The sequence below is a fragment of the Muntiacus reevesi genome, chromosome 1 (assembly GCF_963930625.1).
Source record: "Muntiacus reevesi chromosome 1, mMunRee1.1, whole genome shotgun sequence".
In the NCBI taxonomy this organism is placed as follows: Eukaryota; Metazoa; Chordata; class Mammalia; order Artiodactyla; family Cervidae; genus Muntiacus; species Muntiacus reevesi.
The window spans coordinates 118,443,253-118,462,934 of NC_089249.1; the positions used below are offsets into that span (position 1 = coordinate 118,443,253).

Genomic DNA, 19,682 nt, shown 5'->3' on the forward strand with positions numbered 1-19,682 from the left:
ATCTTGCTTCTGGAATGTTGCTAAACATTCTTACTTCAGCAACTCCTTCAAGCCCTCTGTGTGACCTGTCTTTGCTAGAGATTAAAAAAGTGCTATATCCCATCTCTGGGATAGTCTTCATACTATCTGATGCTCATTCTATAAGTTTTGGACATGTACGGGAGATACAGCTCAAGACGGCTTCCAGACTGACAAAGATTAGTAAGAAGCATCCCTATTTCGGGACATAAAAGTATGAACTTCTTGTCCTCCCCAAGAAATGTATCTTATAGTGTTACACAGTAATGTAGATAAAACATAACCAAGAAAGCAAATATCAGTTTCATTTTAAATGATGTTTTATAAAACCAAATGTGAAGAATTTTTAGGTGTCTGGAGCAGTTTAGTTTTTTGTGTGACAAATGAGTTTAGCTTACACATTCTTCTGGAGGAATTTTTTTGTGAAGAACCATGGATTTCAAGAAAGGATTGGAAATAAGGACTAGAAAGTCAGATCTTTTGTTTTTGGACTAGGGGGAAGGGAGGGAAGAAAAAAAAGACACACATTCACATAAATCATTTTACAAACTGAAGAAGAGATGTTGAATAATTATCAAATAGCACAGTGATACATTGCTGTTGGTAGTCTTCATATTTTATACATCTTAACATTTTAGAAACTGTCTTACCACTTATAGTTATGTGTAGGAAAAATATGAAAGTATAGAAAATTTCATACATTTTCAGTGCCAGTTTTGTGTTAAGTTTTGCAGAGCAATTTATGGAACTGTAATACTTAATCAGGCTATGCTTAGTTTGCACAAAAAGTATAACAAATTTATGTAACAGTTTTAACTTAAATTTTCTTTGTGCATATCTAACTAGCCTAAAGCAGGACATCCAAAATGAGAAGACCGAACTGGAAGCATTGTTTAAGGAAGCCGAGTTAGCAACTTGTTCTGCAGAATTACTTCTGCCATTATTTAAGGACACCATTGAAGAGATTAGTTTTGAAAATGTGAGTATTTGACTAGTGAACATCTAATAAAATGAGGAGCTAGGATAATACTCAGAATGCATTAACTGAGGTCTTATATCTTAGAGTAATTATGCTCACACACTGGTATTTGATATAAAAAATGCAAGTTTATCGGTGTTCTTTTTTCTTATGTCATTAATTGCAATTCTTTTCGTCAAAGATAGTCTCAGGAATGCACTTGATGAGAGGCCAAGCTAGAAATTGTGTACCTCAGTGCTTGACTTACCTGGAGTTGAACTAGAGCCAACTTCTCTCAAGAGTGAATTTAAAATATTCTGAGAGATGAAATCTATTTTCTATAGTACTATGTGGAATAAAAACCTCTATTCTAAAATTACAGTGTACTAAAGTTTGAGTTAAGGGCAAAAAAATAGATTGTATAATATTAGTTTTATTATAATAGATTCCTGAAATATTTTAGGGTTTAAGCCCTTATTTTGATTTCATTTTACTTTAGTGTACCACGTAACAGATACTATTTACTGCTATAAACTTGGCAGATTTTACTACTACTGTGTGCAAAAGAGGGCCTCCCTGGAGGCTCAGTGGTAAAGAACCCACCTGCCAGTACAGGAGACCCGTGTTCGATCCCTGGGTCAGGAAGATCCCCTGGAGTAGGAAATGGCCACCCACTCCAGTATTCTTGCCTGGGAAATCCCATGGACAAAGGAGCCTGGCGGGCTCCTGTCCATGGGGTCGCAAAGAGTTGGATATGACCTAGTGACTAAACAACAAGTGCAGAAGAATGATTGTCTTTACTGGGAAAAAGTATTCTGTGCTAATAGTAGTGTTACATTTTAGAGTGTCTTAATGCAATGTCTTAAAATGTGTTTGTGGCTCTTATATTTGGTCAGGCTAATCTTTCTGCATCCAATTTGAAGATTTCTAAACAGACGGAAATATTAACAATAGAATTAGACACTTAAACTTGTAAAACAAACTTTAGAACATTTTTTAGAAAGACAGAATACTAACAAGTAAGAAATACTAAGCACTATTTCAATAGTGATATTTCTCACTTGAAGGGTATATTGGTTCTTGAACTGTAGAAATTAAAATATTGGTATATTTGAAATGGAAATGATTCTTGAATTTTTGTTTGAAATGGCAATCATTAACCCTCACTTTCAGTGTTTCATGAGTAGTTTTACATGAAAGCAGCATATTTTATAGAAAATACATTTTTCTTTTCAGTCTCAAGAACTTTCATTATTTGTTTTACTTGATTTCAGTTGATTACTATAAAAAACTCTTGGAATTTAAGCTCTTGTATTCATTTTATTTATGCATTCATATATCCCTTTCTTAACGGTTTTATTGAGATCTAATTCACATACCATACAGTTCACTGGTTCAAAGCGTGCAATTCAGTGATTTTTGGTATATTCACAGAATTGTGTAGTCATCACCATCAGCCTTGGAGCATTTTTGTAACTACAAATAGAAACCCTTAGTCCTTTAGAATTTTGCTTCTCATCCCCATCTACCCCTCCTTTATCCATTATCTGCTTTTTCTGTATCTGTGGATTTGCTAATTTCACATATTTTTTATCAAGTGAGTGAAAGAAGCTCAGTTGTGTCCCACTCTTTGCAACCCCATGGACTATATAGTCCATGAAATTCTCCAGGCCAGAATACTGGAGTGGGTAGCTTTTCCCTTCTCCAGGGGTCTTCCCAACCCAGGGATCAAACCCAGGGTTCCCACATTGCAGGCAGATTTTTTACCAGCTGAGTCACAGGGGAAGCCCAAGAATACTGGAGTGGGTAGCCTATCCCTTCGCCAGTGGATCTTCCTGACCCAGGAATCAAACCAGGGTCTCCTGCATTGCAGGCAGATTCTTTACCAACTGAACTATCAGGGAAGCCCTGATATTTTATATAAATAGAATCATATGGTATGTGTGACCCTCAAAGTGAATAAACATTTTCTGCATTCTCATTTAAAATATCTACATGGAATTCTTTTATTGATTTGCTGTAATTCTTTGAAACATTTCTTTTTGCTAGACTTTAGATTGCTTATAATTTTTACCTGTTTACAAACAGCATTGTGGGCCTCCTTTATATACAAGGTTCTTATGACTTTTATGTTATTGGCTTGTACTTTATGAGATATTATTTAGAAATTAATTTTATAAATTGTGGACAAAAATTGATTTGGAACACTTAAGCAAAAATCTTTCTGGTTTTTAACTTAAAAAAGCTGAACTATGCATAGTAGTTGTCCATATTAATTTCTTTGGAAGGCAGCTATGGTCACCACTATATGCTGCACCACATCAGTTTCTTAAGTGATGCTTAATCCACTTTCTGTTGTTGTGTAGAGAAATATAGCTTGTGAACACTGATTTATAACTTCTTTTTTCCACAGAGAGGGGAAAGTTTATCCAACTTGTTAGAGAAACTAACTGATAATGAAAGTGAAAACATTGTAAGTCTTTTATACTTGGGAGTCTAGTTTTTTGAATTTTTTTGTTTATATGCTGGTCAGTTTTATAAAATTAGCCAACATTACCCAAGTTGTGATATTCTAACTTTTACATTATATTTATTGAAGAATCTTAAGAACAAGGTACTTGAAAAGGAGACCTATATCCAAGAACTTTCTTCTTTGTTTCAGAATGAAAAGGTAAGCAAATTTTGAGCTTAATTCATCATATTTTCTTAATATTGTCTCCTCCTTTCTATTTTTTCCATGCTGGCCTCCTATTTATCCTCATAAATAGACACAAAGTTTTTTAGGTTATTTGGACTTTTCCCCCAGTTTTATGTATCAAATATAGCATCTTAATTTTTTAAAGTTGTTTTTTCTTTTTAGATTTTTATGATTCTTCATTCAGAGTACTTGGCATAAGTCAGAGACCTATGTATAAATATATATTTCAGTTTTAGTATAAATTAAGGTATTTCTGTGTTTGTAGGATCATTTTAGACATATCCATGATTTTACTTAGGAGGATAGATAGGAACTTGTAACAAGAGATAATTAGGAGTTATTAAATTAAAAAGGGGAGTAGGAAACATCCCCTTGATTTTATATAAAATCCATTCGTAATGGGAGTGTTGTACTTTGCTCTTTAGCAAATTTTTAGATCATATCCAAGTACTGTGACGTTTAATATTGTAGAGAAATACATTAAATAACACATTTTTGTTTTGTTTTCTCTTACAGGCAAATGCTTTGAAAGCAAGCCGTTTTTCACAATCAGTGAAAGTAGTACATGAACGACTGCAGTCCCAAATTCATAAAAAGGAAGCAGAGAATGATAAATTAAAAGAACACATAAAGGTTATAAATACTCACCCATTTTTATAGTTTTAAGTGCTAAAAGTAATGAATGACAATATAGTCTTAATTCTGAAATTTAGTGGATTTGAAAGAATTTAAGTGTTGCCATGGGAAATCCATATTTGAGGCAAATCTTAACATTTCTGGTCTTTCTAAAGATTTGGCTCCAGATCCTAATATGAAAATGCTGTCTCTGTTTAGTACTGTTCTAGGAAGGATTTGTAAAGATTGAATTACTTAAAAAAAATCTCTCCTATTATTAGTTAAATTATATTTATTTGGAAAAGCTATTAAATATAAGAGAAAATTAAAATAACTTAAAAATACTGAAGTTATTAATATTTGGTATACAGTCATCCCTTTTATGCACCTATAATGTACTTAAATACTCTTGTACTTATTTAATGAGACAGTAATGTTTATTATATTGTTTTTGTTACTAATGATAATAACATTAAGATTAGGTAACCTAGCATTGGTGTTTAGATAATCAAGTAACCTGTTACACAGCTTTTTTAGCAGGGTAATTAAGAGGAATTCTCTGGTTTAAACTGCATAGTTTAAATATTCTTGTGGAAGCCTCACAGTCACTCTTTGAGGTGAGAGTTTGAGATTGCTTTGGTATGACACAAGCTAACTGGATCTACTGTCATTTTTGCCAAAGGAAAAGAAGCAGTGCTGCCACTTTTGAAAGAGAAGTGTATAAAGACAAACCCCATTGAGTGTGAGAACTTCTGTGCGGGATTTCTGTTTGCTTTTATCGTCCTGAATCATGGCAGATGCCTGTAGCCCAGGCACATGTTTTTCACGACTGCATATCGAGGGCTGTTTTTTCTTTTTTTGCTCAGTGGCAAAAAACTTTTGCCCGTGAGACATTAAGCAGACTTATTTGAGATATAAATTTTTTCTTTTGTCTGCCTTTAGGTGCTTTTTAGCACTTTCCTCCAGAGATTCCCTGTGTTCTTTGTGTCCGTGTCTTAGGGCACTGGAGATGAACTAGAGTTGAAATGTACTGCTCTGTCATGGTAAATATAAGAGAATACATGTAATTTAACATCCCAGATTATCTACTACAATTTATCTTTTCTTTTTTTTTTAAATTATGTCCTTAAATAGCAGTTGGGGAGTTCTTGAAAATATTTTCTTCAGTTTAAAACTGAAATAGTAAAAATTTTTTTAAGTTAAATTTGACAGCTCCTTTTTATATTCATGATATTTAGGAGAGCAAATATAAGGCTATAAAATCCTAAGATTTTGCCATCACACTCACCTGTCTAATACTTTGAGTTGACCGTCTCTTATAAAATTCTATTATTTAGAAATAATTAGGAGTTGAATTAGCTCATGGAATTTTTTAACATTCCTTCTAACACAGTTTTGGAATTTATTTAGGGTTGACAAGTTTTGTTTTTTTTTTTTAACAAATGCGTGCATAGTGAACTAACTAACTGAGTTTGCCAACATAAATCTCATTTTTTTTTAGTACTGTTGATAACTCAACAATTATATTAGGTCTTTTAAATTTTTTAGTTACATTATAATTCTTTGAGAACTACCTTGAAGATACTTTGAACTCATTTTTATTTCTAGATCTTTAAAATATGTCAATTATAGTTAGAAGATTTTCACATTTTAGAAGAGACAGAATAATTATCTTTATAATATACTGCAAGTATAATTCTTTGGGAAGAGGAAAAGGCAAATAGTTGGCTTAAAATATATATCCATTCATTTGGCAAATGACGGTGAAGGGATTGTTTTGAAACTATAAAAATAATTTGATAGTTTCAGCACACTTCCTGATAGTGGTTGAGCATGGGATTTGATGATCTAGTAAGAAAGTCTTGTGGATCCATGTTCAAAAAAAATCTGTTTCACCCTGTGTTAAGTGTGCCTGTCATTCATGATGTGATGATGACACCCTGTGGTTTCTTAGAGAAAGTACAGCTGTTTTTCTTGGGTTGGGGAGGGTTTTTCCTTTCTCTCAGTCAACTTAACTATATTGCAGTTTGTTTTCCCCAGCTACTTATTAAAATGGGGTTTTTTAGTTTATAGAGATTTTTAAAGACACTTTAAGAATGTTTTGCTTCTTCTCTTAGTTTGTGAAGTTACTTTTCAAAGAGATCAAGTCTTTAGCTCTTGTTTAAGATGTATCTCTTAAACTCAGTTTTACTGAAAGTTAAGTGTAGTTTTTTGTTGATCATAAGGTAGAAAAGCTCCATCTTTTACTGTAACTCCTTTGTTTTTTTTATTAAAATGATTGTCCAGGAAATGAAAGACTAAAATTTAAATTCTTTAATAATTTTGCATTCTTTTCAGAAACACACAACTTTTAAGAAACGTAGAAACGTTAAAACCTTAAGTCTTTAAGTTCTTAGTTAGTACTCAGATGCTTTAAAATACAAAGTTTTAAGATAATTTGAAATGAAAACATGAGTTATCACACTAAATCATATTCATCATCGATCCAACCTAATAGTCTGTGTTAAGTTGTATCCCCAAGAGATATGTAAGGAAAGTTATGTCAATTAACATTATCAGACTCAGTGGATAAAAACATGCCTTACCTTTGGGTAAAAAGATAACCAAACATCTTTTTACCCTTAATGACTCTTACTGATCTGGTAGTCATTTCTCAAACCCTGTGTGATCTTAGAATAATAGCATCAACAAATAGCTTACTACTTACTGGGCAAAGTAGCACTTTTATTGTCTTGATGTAACTCTTTCAAATGTCAAGACTTCCCACTTAATTCTAGTGAAATAAAATATAGCAAATAAGTTTTTGTTTATCTCATCTATACTCTTCATGATGTATAGGTTTTGATTATATAGCCTTTTAGCATTTATAATTTGAACTGGAGTCCTAATATATTTGGGGAGCTATTGATTCCTTTGAGCTTTATGTACCTACTGTTTGAATTGTCTCCGGCTTAATTACATTTTTTTTTTATTTGCAGTAACTAGTAAGTGCTATATATAATATTCTAGATGTGAAATTTAAAAAAAATTCTAGTTAATCAAAAAGGTTTTAAGGGAATTAGTGTTTCTGCCATAATCACCAGTATTAGCATCTTTAGTAAGAGTAGTATTAGTTTTATATAGGTTTATACATTTTAAATTTGCACTGTATAACTGGTTACAAATAAACATTGGTGAAATCACCTTTCTTCACTGTTTTGCTTTTTACTAAACTTGTTAGTCCTTTTGATAAATTCTATGTGGAAGATTGCTTACATATTTTAACAATGTTTATGTCAACATTGGCATTCTAAAATAACTTAACTACTGCTGATATTTTTTAGAGCTTAGAAACCCAAATATCAGAATGGAATTTGCAGTTGAAAAAGAGTAAGTATGAGGCTGTAGCAATGAAAGAATCAAGTAGGCAAAAAACTATTGCTCTGAAAAAGGCATCCAAAATTTACAAACAAAGGATTGAACATTTTACTGGAGACATGGAAAACCTTACTTCCCAAATTAGAGAGCAGGTGAGTTATATACATTCTTCCTTAAAGAATTGTTTTATGTACTTAGTTTATGTACTTAACTTTGTAATGCTTAGTATAATTATCTTGTTAGAAAAACTTTACTCATACTAATTTTGCTTTAGTCTTTATTTTGAAAGATTACATAAAGTGACAAATTTGCCTGTTGAATTACATCAGCCTTTCCTTGGGACTTTATTTAAAGGATATGTAAGTCCCAAAGCATCTGTGATTAACTAAGGGTTGTACCACTTCATACATATTCACCCTTGGAAATTTAAATTAAAGTACGTTAACAAAGGCTCTGAGAAGGCCTTCAGCGTCAAGGAGGGTATTGAATTCAGAGTTTTCCACCACTTAGTTAGCTGCAGAATTCTTCTATTCACAAAGTAACTTTTAGAACTGATTCTGAGAAATACCAGTTTGGGAAATGCTGATTTGTATTATTAGACCATATGACCTTATTCAATAATTCACTTCACTTAAACTCCATAATGCATTTAAATACACGTGCTGATGTAAACCCACCATGTGAAAGTTATCTTTGGGTTTATTAACAAAGTTGAAAATTGACTTAGTGCTTTGTTTTTGATGAATTGTGTTTATTCAATTACCAAGTAATAAAATATTTACTCTTTTTAAGTATCATTGGTATCCCACCTCTTAAGAACTTAGATATGAATGAAATGAAAACAGACTTGCATAAAAGCTTATATAAACAAAACAACCTAATATTTTATAAGCTCGACTATGAACATTTAAAAACTCTTAATATTTAACCTACATTCAGAAGAATTTAATTAGATAAAAGACTTGAGGACTAAGTGCAAAATCTGTAAGGCTGAAGGCCTAGTTGAATGCCTGAAAATATTCCTATGTGTTAAAAACTAATTGAGTCATTAACATTCTTGGGATTTTCTTTTAACTAGCACCATGTCACTCATGCCCCAGATCATAGTGTAGGAAGACTTTGCCACTCGTTAGCCTGGTGACTTTGGGTATGGTACTTAACCTCTCTAAACTTTAGGTTCTTTATCTATAAAATAGGGGATAATAATACTGCCTGTCTCATATAGGAATAAATGAGAAAATATACGTCAAAGTACAGCGTCTGTCAGACTGCGTTTTTGCCACGTTAAGCTCCTTTCTATTCCTCTAATGCGGGTAGTGTGTTTGTTTTACTGTTCTATACTGTTGCCTCTGGCTGTAATGTTCTTCTCAGGTTCTATAATAGCTGATTCTTTTAAAAATCATTCTGGTATCTTTTTACTTGACATCTCTTCACAGGGGCCTTCCTTGACTACTCCTTTTGAAATAGCCCCACAACAGTTAATCACATCAATGTCTTAAATTTTTTTCTTAGCCTTATTTTATAGGCAAAATTTCTAAGAATCTTAATTTATATTCTAATATAATTGCCCAACATATCCTTCATAATGCATATTAATATTCATTTACATGTAATATAAAAACAGAATACTAGTCTTTTTTAAATACATTAAAAATATTACTGTAAAAATGTAAAAAAAATTGTCTCGCACACAGTAGATGTTGAATAAACACTTGTTTAGTGCTAGGAAAGAAGGAAGCACCCAATAAATGTAAACTGCTCATATCACTACCTCTAAGTCTTCTCATTAGTAATTATTGGCACCGTTGTCATTCTAGTGAATTTGTTTATCTTTAGAGAGGGGGCACAATGGCTACAGCTCTTTAGGTGGATTTGTAACGAGTAGATTCATTTGACAGTTATTTGTTGAGAGTCAGTAGGGTGATCTATACAGAATAGCTTGCCATACAACTATCATATGACCCAGCAATTTCATTCCTGTGTCTTTATCCAAAAAAGCCCAAAAAGCTAATTAAAAAAGATATGCAGCCTAAAGTTCATAGCAACATTATTTATGATAACCAAGATATGAAAGCATCCTCAGTATCCATTAACAGATGACTGGATAGAGAAGATATAGTGTATACGCACACAGGAGTATTACTCAGCTATAAAAAATGAACTTTTGCCATTTGCAACAACATGGATGGACTTGAAGGGTATTATGCTAAGTGAAATAAGTCAGAGAAAGACAAGAGTTCAATAAATATAAAGGGAGTTATTTTCAGTAATTATGAAATATTTTTTGAAAATAGCTCCACTAACATCCTTAAAATGTTTAGTTGGAACTGTTATTATATGCATATAAACTAATAGTATTATAAAGTCATTATTAAATTTTACTTTAATGTTTTCCTGTGTTCAGATCTGTACACTGAAATTTTCTGTAACCAAAAGTTCCGTAACTTATAGGGCGAGTGTTTCCTTGTTAATAATGTATTTGTTTTTAGAACAAAACTAGTGTTATTAAATTACAAGATGAGTACTTTATGTATTTTTTAGGAAGCCAAGTTGTCTGAAACACTTTCAGCTTCCAATGCCTGGAAAAGTCATTATGAGAAAATTGTAATAGAGAAAACTGAGTTGGAAGTTCAGATCGAAACAATGAAAAAGTAAGAAAAAAAAGAGTCCTTTTACTGTTTTATAAGAAATGTTAAAAAAAAGAAAGAAATGTTTTCAGTTCTTTCCTCTTTGAGTAGTTTATATATGATTCCTGTGAATTACATATGTAAAGCTATTGTCTGATTTGCTGTGTTTGCTATTTATAATTTATAAACTTTTCTTACTCTACTTTAAAAATGCAGTTAAAAATTATTACCCATTAAGATTCATTTTATTCACAAATTATTGATCCTTAAGGTGTCTTAAATGCATAACAGAAAATCTGAGTAAAAATATGTATGTTTTATATTTTGTTATTTGTTATTAATAAGTTAACAATAAAGAACTATACATTTGCTTTTGAATGTTTCACTTTCTGTATATTTTCTTCAACTTTTTAACTGAAAAGTAGTGTATATTATTTGCTTCTAAAGATTACTTATTATCTTACTTCATCCTTTTATTTATCTCTTTCCCATAATTGTGTGTATGTGTGTATGCATGTATGGATGACAGAAAGACAGGCCTACCTGTGGATCATAGTTTAGATGTTTTACTGACTAGTGAAGAGAATATTGTGTACTTTTTCATTAGTGTCATCCATGGATAATTATTTCTAATCAGTTATTCAGGTAGAAGTAACATTATAGATTATGGTTTCCTATTTCCTTTGTTCTGAGTGTGATTAACTTTTGAAACTGTACAAAGAATAACTTCACAAGCACACTTAAGATATATATTGTTTGAATTAAAATTTCTATGGCTTTTATAAAGGCAAATCATTAATCTTTTGGAAGATCTGAAGAAAATGGAAGAGCATGGAAAAATTTCATGTGAAGAAATTCTTAGAAAACTTCACTCAATTGAATATGAAAATGAAACTCTGAATCTTGAGAATACAAAATTAAAGGTATTATGTGTTTGTGTGTATGTATATCATGTTGTATAATGACAACTTAAGTCCTTTGTAGAAGTAGCTTGAAGTAACAACATGTTTAGAAGTATGCTGTTGTATCATTTATCTCTTATGTTTCTCAGAGTTTTAGAATATCATTATAATAAGTAATTCTAAAACTATATCTTTGTATCTTTATATACTTATATATGGACAATACTTATATATTTAAATGTTTACAGTTGTGTATACAGATACATGTAAAAATTGTTTTTAGTAGTACTGAATAAGATTTATGAAGCTGAATAACTCTCTTTGTCTCAACCTAAGAGAATTTATTTATTCTCCAATTTTAGCAGTTTAGGTGAATCTCCAAAATTACATTAACTTTAATGCATAAGATTATTTCTAGGTGTCATGGTTATGATAGGATATAGCCTCAGGCTTGGTCCATTTGAAACCAGAAAGTATATTTTTTGGCTGCTTCATAACCAGAAAGAATTTTCCAACTTAATCAAATCTGAGGGACAATTGAGTTTTTATGTACCAGAGAAAAGATGTAGAAGCTTTTATGCTTCCTGAGAAAAGGGATATTTGAGTTCCCACTCATAGATATATGTAACCTGATGAGACCTGACTAAAGAGGATGACATCATTTTCAGTTCCTTAATACTGTTTTTGGAGGACAGTAAATAGAAGACAGAAAAAAATCTGTTTACAGGAAAAAAGGCAAGATTTGGCAGTTCAAAACCAGAGTGGCATCAGAGAACTGAGCTACTTTTTAGCTCTCTGCCCTGCCATTCAAATGGGTGATGGGGCTCCATCCATTATATATCCAAGATTCAAACAACAGGATGGAGGGAAACAAAAGATTATCTCTCCCTTTTCCCCCATTTCCTCCTCTTTATGGAGACTTCCTGAAAGTTCCATACCACCTGATTCTTCTCCTTAAGTATGGTCGCTCAGTTGTGTCCGACTCTTTGTGACCCTATGGACTGTAGCCTCCCAGCCTTCTCCCATGGGATTTTCCAGGCAAGTGCCTTATATAGGTATTAATATATGGCTCCCTCTAGTTAGAAGGGAGACTATATAATGGAGCCTTCTAGAGATCCTGAGCTCTAGCCAAATATGAATACTGCTTATTTCCTGCAGTTTGTTCATGTTTTCTTCTATCCCTATAGTTTTACTATTGTTACAGTTTGGAATTTTTTTTCTCAAGTATATAAATCCTACCTTTTCTTTAAAGTTGAGTTTAAATGCTCCTTCCTCCCAAAGTCTCCTCAATTAGGATAAATCTTTCCTCACAGACTCCCATCTTTTATGTAGAGGATGCTTAGGGGAGGTCTGACATATAGTTAGTTCTCATTCAATATTTATTGAACAAATTCTTTTTTTTCCTATTAATTTATTTTGATTGGAAGATAATTAGTTTATAGTATTGTAATGGATTTTGCCATACATCAACATGAATTAGCCACAGGTATACACGTGACCCCCTATCTAGAATCCCCCTCCCACCTCTTTTCCCACCCCATCCCTCTGGGTTGTCCCAGAACAACAGCTTTGGGTGCCCTGCATCATGCCTTGAACTTGCACTGGTCATCTGTTTTACATATGGTAATGTATGTGCATGTTTCAATGGTATTTTTGCAAATCATCCCACCCTTGCCATCTCCCACTGAGTCCAAAAGTCTGTTCTTTACATCTGTGTCTTCTCTGCTGCCATTCAGGTAGGATCATTGGTACCATCTTTCTAAATTCCATATACATGTGTTAATATACATATATATGTGTTAGTATAATTTCTTTCCTTTCTGACTTGCTTCACTCTTTATAATAGGCTCTCGTTCATCCAGGTTCATCATTAGAACTGACTCAAATACGTTCCTTTTTGTAGCTGTGTAATATTCCATTGTGTATATGTACCACAACTTTCTTACCCATTTATCTACCAATGGATGTCTGGGTTGCTTCCATGTCCTAGCTATTGTAAACAGTGCTGCAGTGAACACTGGGGTACTGAAATGTGTCTCTTTCAGTTCTTGTTTCCTCTGGGTATATGCCCAGCAGTGGAATTGCTGGGTTGTAGGGCAGTTCTGTTTGCAATTTTTAAAGGAATCTTCACACTGTGCTCCATAGTGGCTGTACTAGTTTACATTCCCACCAACAGTGAAAGAGGGTTCCCTTTTCTCTACACGCTCTCCAGCATTTATTGTTTGTGGACTTTTTGATGATTCCATTCTGACTGGCATGAGATGATACCTCATTGTGGTTTTAATTTGCATTTCTCTAATAATGAGTGAAGTTGAGCATCATTTCTTGTGTTTATTAGTCATCTGTATGTCTTTTTTGTAGAGAAATGTCTGTTTAGGTTTTTTGCCCATTTTTTGATTGGGTTGTTCATTTTTCTGGTACTGAGCTGTATGAATTGCTTGTATATTTTGGAGATTAATTCTTTGTCAGTTGTTTTTTTTGCTATTATTACTCCCATTCTGAGGGCTATCTTATCACCTTGCCTATAGTTCCTTTGTTTTTATTTCCATTACTCTGGGAAGTGGGTTATAGTGGTTTTTGCTGAGATTTATGTCAGAGAGTGTTGTGTCTATGTTTTCCTCTAAGAGTTTTATAATCTCTGGTCTTACATTTAGGTTTTTAACCCATTTTGAGTTTATTTTTGTGTACGGTGTTAAAAAGTGTTCTAGTCTCATTGTTTTGCAGGTAGTTGACCAGTTTTCCCAGCACCACTTGTTAAAGAGACTATCTTTTTTCCGTTGTACATTTTTGCCTCTTTTGTCAATGATAAGGTATCTATACATTCATGCATTTATCTCTGGACTTTCTATTTTGTTCCATTGATCTATATTTCTGTCTTTGTGCCAGAACTATACTGTCTTGATGTCTGTAGCTTTGTAGTATAGTCTGAAGTCAGGAAGGTTGACTCCTCCAATATCGTTCTTATTTCTCAAGATTGCTTTGGCTATTCAGGGTCTTTTGTGTTTCCATAGAAATTGTGAAATTATTTGTTCTAGTTCTGTGAAAATTACCGTTGGTAGTTTGATAGGGATTGAATTGAATCTACACATTGCTTTGGGTAGTATACTCATGTTCACTATATTGACTCTCCAATCCAAGAACATGGTATATATATTTCTCCATCTATTTGTATCATCTTTGATTTCTTTCATCAGTGTTTTATAGTTTTCTGTACACAGGACTTTTGTTTCTTTTGGTAAATTTCTTCCTAAGTATATTATTCTTTTGAATGAATTCTTTAAATGTTTTATTGTAGAAGAGGAAGCAACTTTATTGATTATGTTTATATTTTCTTAATTTCCTTGTTATCCTTCAGAGAGGGAATTAGGATATTTCATTAATTATAAGTCTGGTTTTTAGTTACATATAAAAATCATTGAGTTAAAATTTATATGTTATCATATTCTATTAATTCCAAAATATGTATTTTTAACACATTCTCTGAATTTTGTTCAAGGAAAAACATATGTTATATACAATGTAAAATTGTTTAGATGTTGTATTTTGTTACTTTCTCTTATTTTGGAATAATTTTTGATTTTAGTTTCAAATGAAGATGATACTAGCTGATACTGTTTCCAAGGCCCAGTGACCTCCTCTCTTAAAAACAACAAAAATTATTTGGAGGGTTACAAAGTTCTATTTGTTCATTATAGAAAGTTTGAAAAACAGAAAAGCACAAGATAAATCTAAAAATCACCTATGATCTCATAAATGAAAGAAATGAAGTTACTATTTTAGCATATATATAATTGGGATTTTGTATTACTTTCAGATTTTTTTCTATTATAAATAAAAATATGGATGGTTTTAGTCTTTTTGCATATATATATATATATATATATATATATATATATATATTTAGGATAAATTTCTGGAAGTAGAATTATATGGTCAAAAGAAAGACCCATTCTTAATGTTAGTATTATATATTTCCAAATCACCCATCATAAATGGGTCCTTATACTTTTGGCAACATTTGACAATTTTAAAACAAATCTCTCCAAATTTGATAAGTGATCTTACCTAGTTTTGGGGATTTAGATACCATCTATATCCTGATGGCTCTCAAATCTATATCTCTAGCCTAGACCTTGGCCCTGAATTCCAGACATATTATATATTCTACTGCTTACTTGAAATCTCCTCTTGGATATTTCGTAGATGTCTCAAAGTTATCATGTCCAAAATAGAGCTCCTATATTCTTCAGTATGGTTCATCCTACAAAGTTTCCCTTGCCTCAGTTAGTAGCAGTCATCCTTTCTATTACTTGACTCCTTTCTCTCATCCTACAATCCAGTTTGTCAACAGATCTACTTCAAATACATCCAGAATTTAACCACTTTTCACCAGCTTCACTGTCATTGTCCTGGTTCAGCCCACTGTCATCTTTCATTATAGTGATTTCCTGTATCTTCTCTGCTTCTGCTGTTGCCCCTGCAGTCAGCATTCAGTGTAGTAGTAGAGTAGTTCCTATAAAAATGTGAGTCGTCTTCAGACCATGCCACTGCTCTTGGTTAATGGAGTAAACCTCTCCAAGGTATTATACTATCTGACCTCTGACATTACCTCTCTGACCTTATCTTCTTCCACACTTCCCTTTTTCTTGCTTTCTGCTACATTGGCCTTCTTTCTGTTTTCCTCTAACTGACCAGGTTTTCTCCCACTATGGCCTCTTTCCTCAAAGCAACACATCCTTTTGATGTTTACTCCAGAGTCTTTTTCAGGAGGCCTTCCTGGTGGCCCTTCTCAACTTGTCCTTACTATCTTGCTATCATGTATGATATATCTTACATCTTGTTCTTGTTTTCTTTGTCTATATACTCCTTGTTTTTGTCTGTCTATGCATGGGGTACATTAAGCTCATGATGGAAGGGGTTTTTGCTCTTTATGTTCACTACTGAAAGACTATAACCAGTGCTTAGGGCATTTTGTAATAACTGATAAGCATATTTTTTCATGTATTTTTCATCATTTACATTTTTGCCTTTTGGAATTACCTACTAATTATCCTTTACATTTTTTTTTCAGAATTATTATATAAGGGCTCTCTCTATATTAAGGGTATTAATCTTTTGTCATAATCCTTCACTGTTGCACATTTTGTTAGCCTGTTAATACTTTGAGGGCTCTGAAATTTTGGCGATGCACATGAACCTACGTATGTATATGTGTATGTGCGTGTGTGTATAATGTGTGTATATATATATATATTTGTTTTTTTTTTTTCCTTTATGGCTTCTTTTGTTAGTCTCCCACATTTCTGCATATCTTGGGAGCAATGTACTGACTATGATCGAGAAACAGACTTATCCTTTCAAGGATGTTTGTATAGTGAATATCCTTGGAAGATAGTAGTGTTTCCTTCTACCAAAAGGCATGCTTACTGCCTGTTATAAGAGATTTGGGTTCCCTAAATTTGGAGTTGCTTCTCTATACCTCTCACTATGTATACAGGTGTCATCGGCCTTCTTGGTATTGCTTTGGAGGAAGTGAGGCTTAGGAAACTAACATAAACGCTGATATAAGACTCACCCAGGAGTCTTGTGTCTTCTTCTAGTAACCATGAGAGTATGCTGGCTAACTGGTAGTCTTGGAGGGTAAAAATTTCAGACTCTTACAGTTCTTGATATCGTTTTTTGATTTTATGCTTAGTTAGGTTTTTACTATTCTAAAATTAAATCAAATTTTACCTGAATCTTCTGTGAAAAAAAGTGTAAGCTTAGTTTTTTTAAAATATTTAACACATTAAAATAAATGTATAATTGACCAATGTAAAAATCATGTTTGCTGAAGGTATATTGTTAACCTGTTTTTTCCTAATGAATGATTGTCTTATTACCATGATAGTGATCCATATTTTCCCTGTTTATTTAAAAATTCAATCTTTGTCATATAATAAATATAATCTTAGTATATTTTTTTCTATTCCATAGACTTCTGTATTATATAGAGAGGGGTCGCAGAGTCAGACATGACTTGGCAACTGAACAACAGCATACATTTTAATATCTAATAAGTACTGAGATTCTCTACTTAGTATCCTTTAAAATTGTTATTAGTCTCTTCTATTTTTCCATATGAATTTTAAATTAATTTTCTCATATTCCTCTTCCCCTCAACTATTTTGGTTGTAATTATAGTAAAGTTGTATTGATTTGTAAAAAACTGATATGTCAATAGTATTGAGTCTCCCCTTCCAGGAATGTGGTCTTTCTATTGTTCAAGTCTTTTAGGTCAATAAATTTTTAAAGTTTAAAAATATGTTTTTAATAAATTACTTTTTGAAATTCTTAATTTTAATGGTAATCATACGCAGTCAGAAATAAGCTAATTTTATTAGCTTTGTTGATAAATGAGTTAATTTTTAATGTATTGAAGTACAAATGAATTCTAATGATTTATAAAATCTATTTATATATTCCTTAATAGACTACACTTGCTGCTTTGAAGGATGAGATTGCCTCTGTTGAAAATGAACTCTTAGAATTGCAAGAAGTAGAAAAACAACAGAAAACCCTTGTTGAAGTTTATAAAACTCAGGTGACCATTGCATTTATTTTAATGTTTGTTAAATTTGGTAGATAATTTAAACATTGTATTTGTTTATGGTTTAAAAAAGCAGAACTGAGGAAAGATGGAGTTATTGTGTTAAAATATAATTTATCTCAAAATATTTCTTAAGGTCCCAAATTCATAAAATGATTCTTAGTCCTAATTCAAATGTGCTGTGTTTATATTGGATATTCCTAAAAGTGATCTAAAATTAATTGCATAGGTGTAATGGAACTTATAGTAATCTTGTTAGTTAATTTTAGTTATATTTGTCATCTTGTGTTTTTAATGGTATTGATTTAGAGTAATGACTCCATTCAAGGGTCATTAAAGCGCAATATTTCCTCTTTGCATCTTAATAAAGTATAATTTAGATTTATTCTCATGAAAGACCTGGAAAAGAACATATGTATTGAATAGAGCATATGTTAATTGATAATTTATAGAAAAGCTTATGATTTAGAAATACAGTATTTAAGAAAAACTTCATTTGAAAGGTGGGACATATGCAGGTCCTTGAATGATGGGTAACAAATTGGTCAATAAGGATTTTATTTTCTTGAAAGAGAGTGTTTGAATTGAAGGATAATGAGCTAAAGGTTAAAGCTGGAGGAGAGAAATAATGTAGATAAGTAGGAAGGACTCCATTCCCATGGTTTAGATGGGAAACTGGAATTGAGACTAAAATTTAGTTAGAATATTCCAGTTATCCCTGCTGCAGATAAGAGTGGAGGCTGTGATGGACTGTGTGATGCCTCACTGGAAATATCATCTGGGTCTTCCAGCTGGTGGTTCTGATTCAACCCTCCATCAAGAATACTGTGGATGAGTATATTCTTGGCTCTGGGTCTTGTATAAAGTGCCTAGGTTTTTTTTTTTTTTTTTTAACATATTTTGATTTTTAGAGTGAAGTAGTTGCTTTGGGAGCTAGTTTGGACCAGAGACCAATTCTTTAAAGTGACATTGACCTGCTAATGAAGGTTTCTCTCTAATATTCAGAGCTCAGGTGAAGATTCTAGAAATATTATGGGAGAAGACAGATAAATCACAAAAGGACTGTTGATTAGAATAGAGCACTGAGTGATTCGTGTATTTAAAGAAGGAATAACATTAGATACACATACTGACGGTATTAATAGGGTAATGATAATGGGTTTAAAATTGAAATTTAAAAATTTAAATTCACATTTTTAGCTTTTTATTTCATATAATGGTTCTAATAAGAAAATAATGCATATTACTGTAATAATATTTCTTATTTTCAGATACAAAAGGTGCAAGAAGCAGCTGAAATGGTAAAAAGCAGATGCAAAAATTTGCTTCAAGAAAATAGCCGAATAACAAAAAACAAAAGTAAAAAATTAAAAAAGGTTAGCTTGACATTTTAAATAATGAAATTTTTTTTATGTTTTGTACTGTATGAAATTTATATGAGTTCTTTTATATAAGTTTTATATAAATTCTTTAATTTTCTTTAGTTTAGACTTAGGAATTATCTGTTTTCGATTTCTGTGGCAATTTGTTGTCTAAGGAAGTAATATTTCTTCACCTGAAATGTGATAATATATTTTTTAAATTTTTCCTAAATATTTAAAAAATAACATAAATGTTTAATTTTTCTGATACAAGAGGAGACTTAAGTAGCATCAAAAAGTGGTTATCATTGAGCTTCATGCAAAGTTGACTTTCATTTTTAATCTCACCTTTTTTATTCTGATACTAAATCTTTTGTGTAAAAAAACAAAGTAAATATTCTCTCCTAAATGCTTTTTTGGAAGAAAAGTAACAACAAAAAAAAAGAACCCAGAATCATTTCCTTTTTTTTCACCCTATTGCGAAAGAATGAGGGGAAGGTCAGTGTTGGCAAGTTATGATGTTTTTGTGACTATTTTTAAGTTTTTAAATGAAACCG

At 32.0% G+C, this 19,682-nt stretch overlaps 1 protein-coding gene across 7 annotated transcripts in view; it reads left to right on the top strand.

Annotated features, from left to right (window-relative positions):
• The window catches only part of ODF2L (outer dense fiber of sperm tails 2 like), a 36,520-nt gene that overhangs the window by 8,004 nt on the left and 8,834 nt on the right, over positions 1–19,682 (top strand). For 6 of the 7 annotated variants that reach the window (XM_065909734.1, XM_065909707.1, XM_065909700.1 and 3 more), the window contains 9 exons: positions 865–997; positions 3,390–3,449; positions 3,576–3,647; positions 4,191–4,307; positions 7,613–7,798; positions 10,188–10,297; positions 11,061–11,196; positions 17,648–17,758; positions 19,036–19,140. In XM_065909734.1, coding sequence (XP_065765806.1) covers positions 865–997; positions 3,390–3,449; positions 3,576–3,647; positions 4,191–4,307; positions 7,613–7,798; positions 10,188–10,297; positions 11,061–11,196; positions 17,648–17,758; positions 19,036–19,140 — 1,030 coding nt within the window. The remainder of the gene's footprint in view (positions 1–864; positions 998–3,389; positions 3,450–3,575; positions 3,648–4,190; positions 4,308–7,612; positions 7,799–10,187; positions 10,298–11,060; positions 11,197–17,647; positions 17,759–19,035; positions 19,141–19,682) is intronic. The other variant, XM_065909752.1, reaches the window with a different exon arrangement.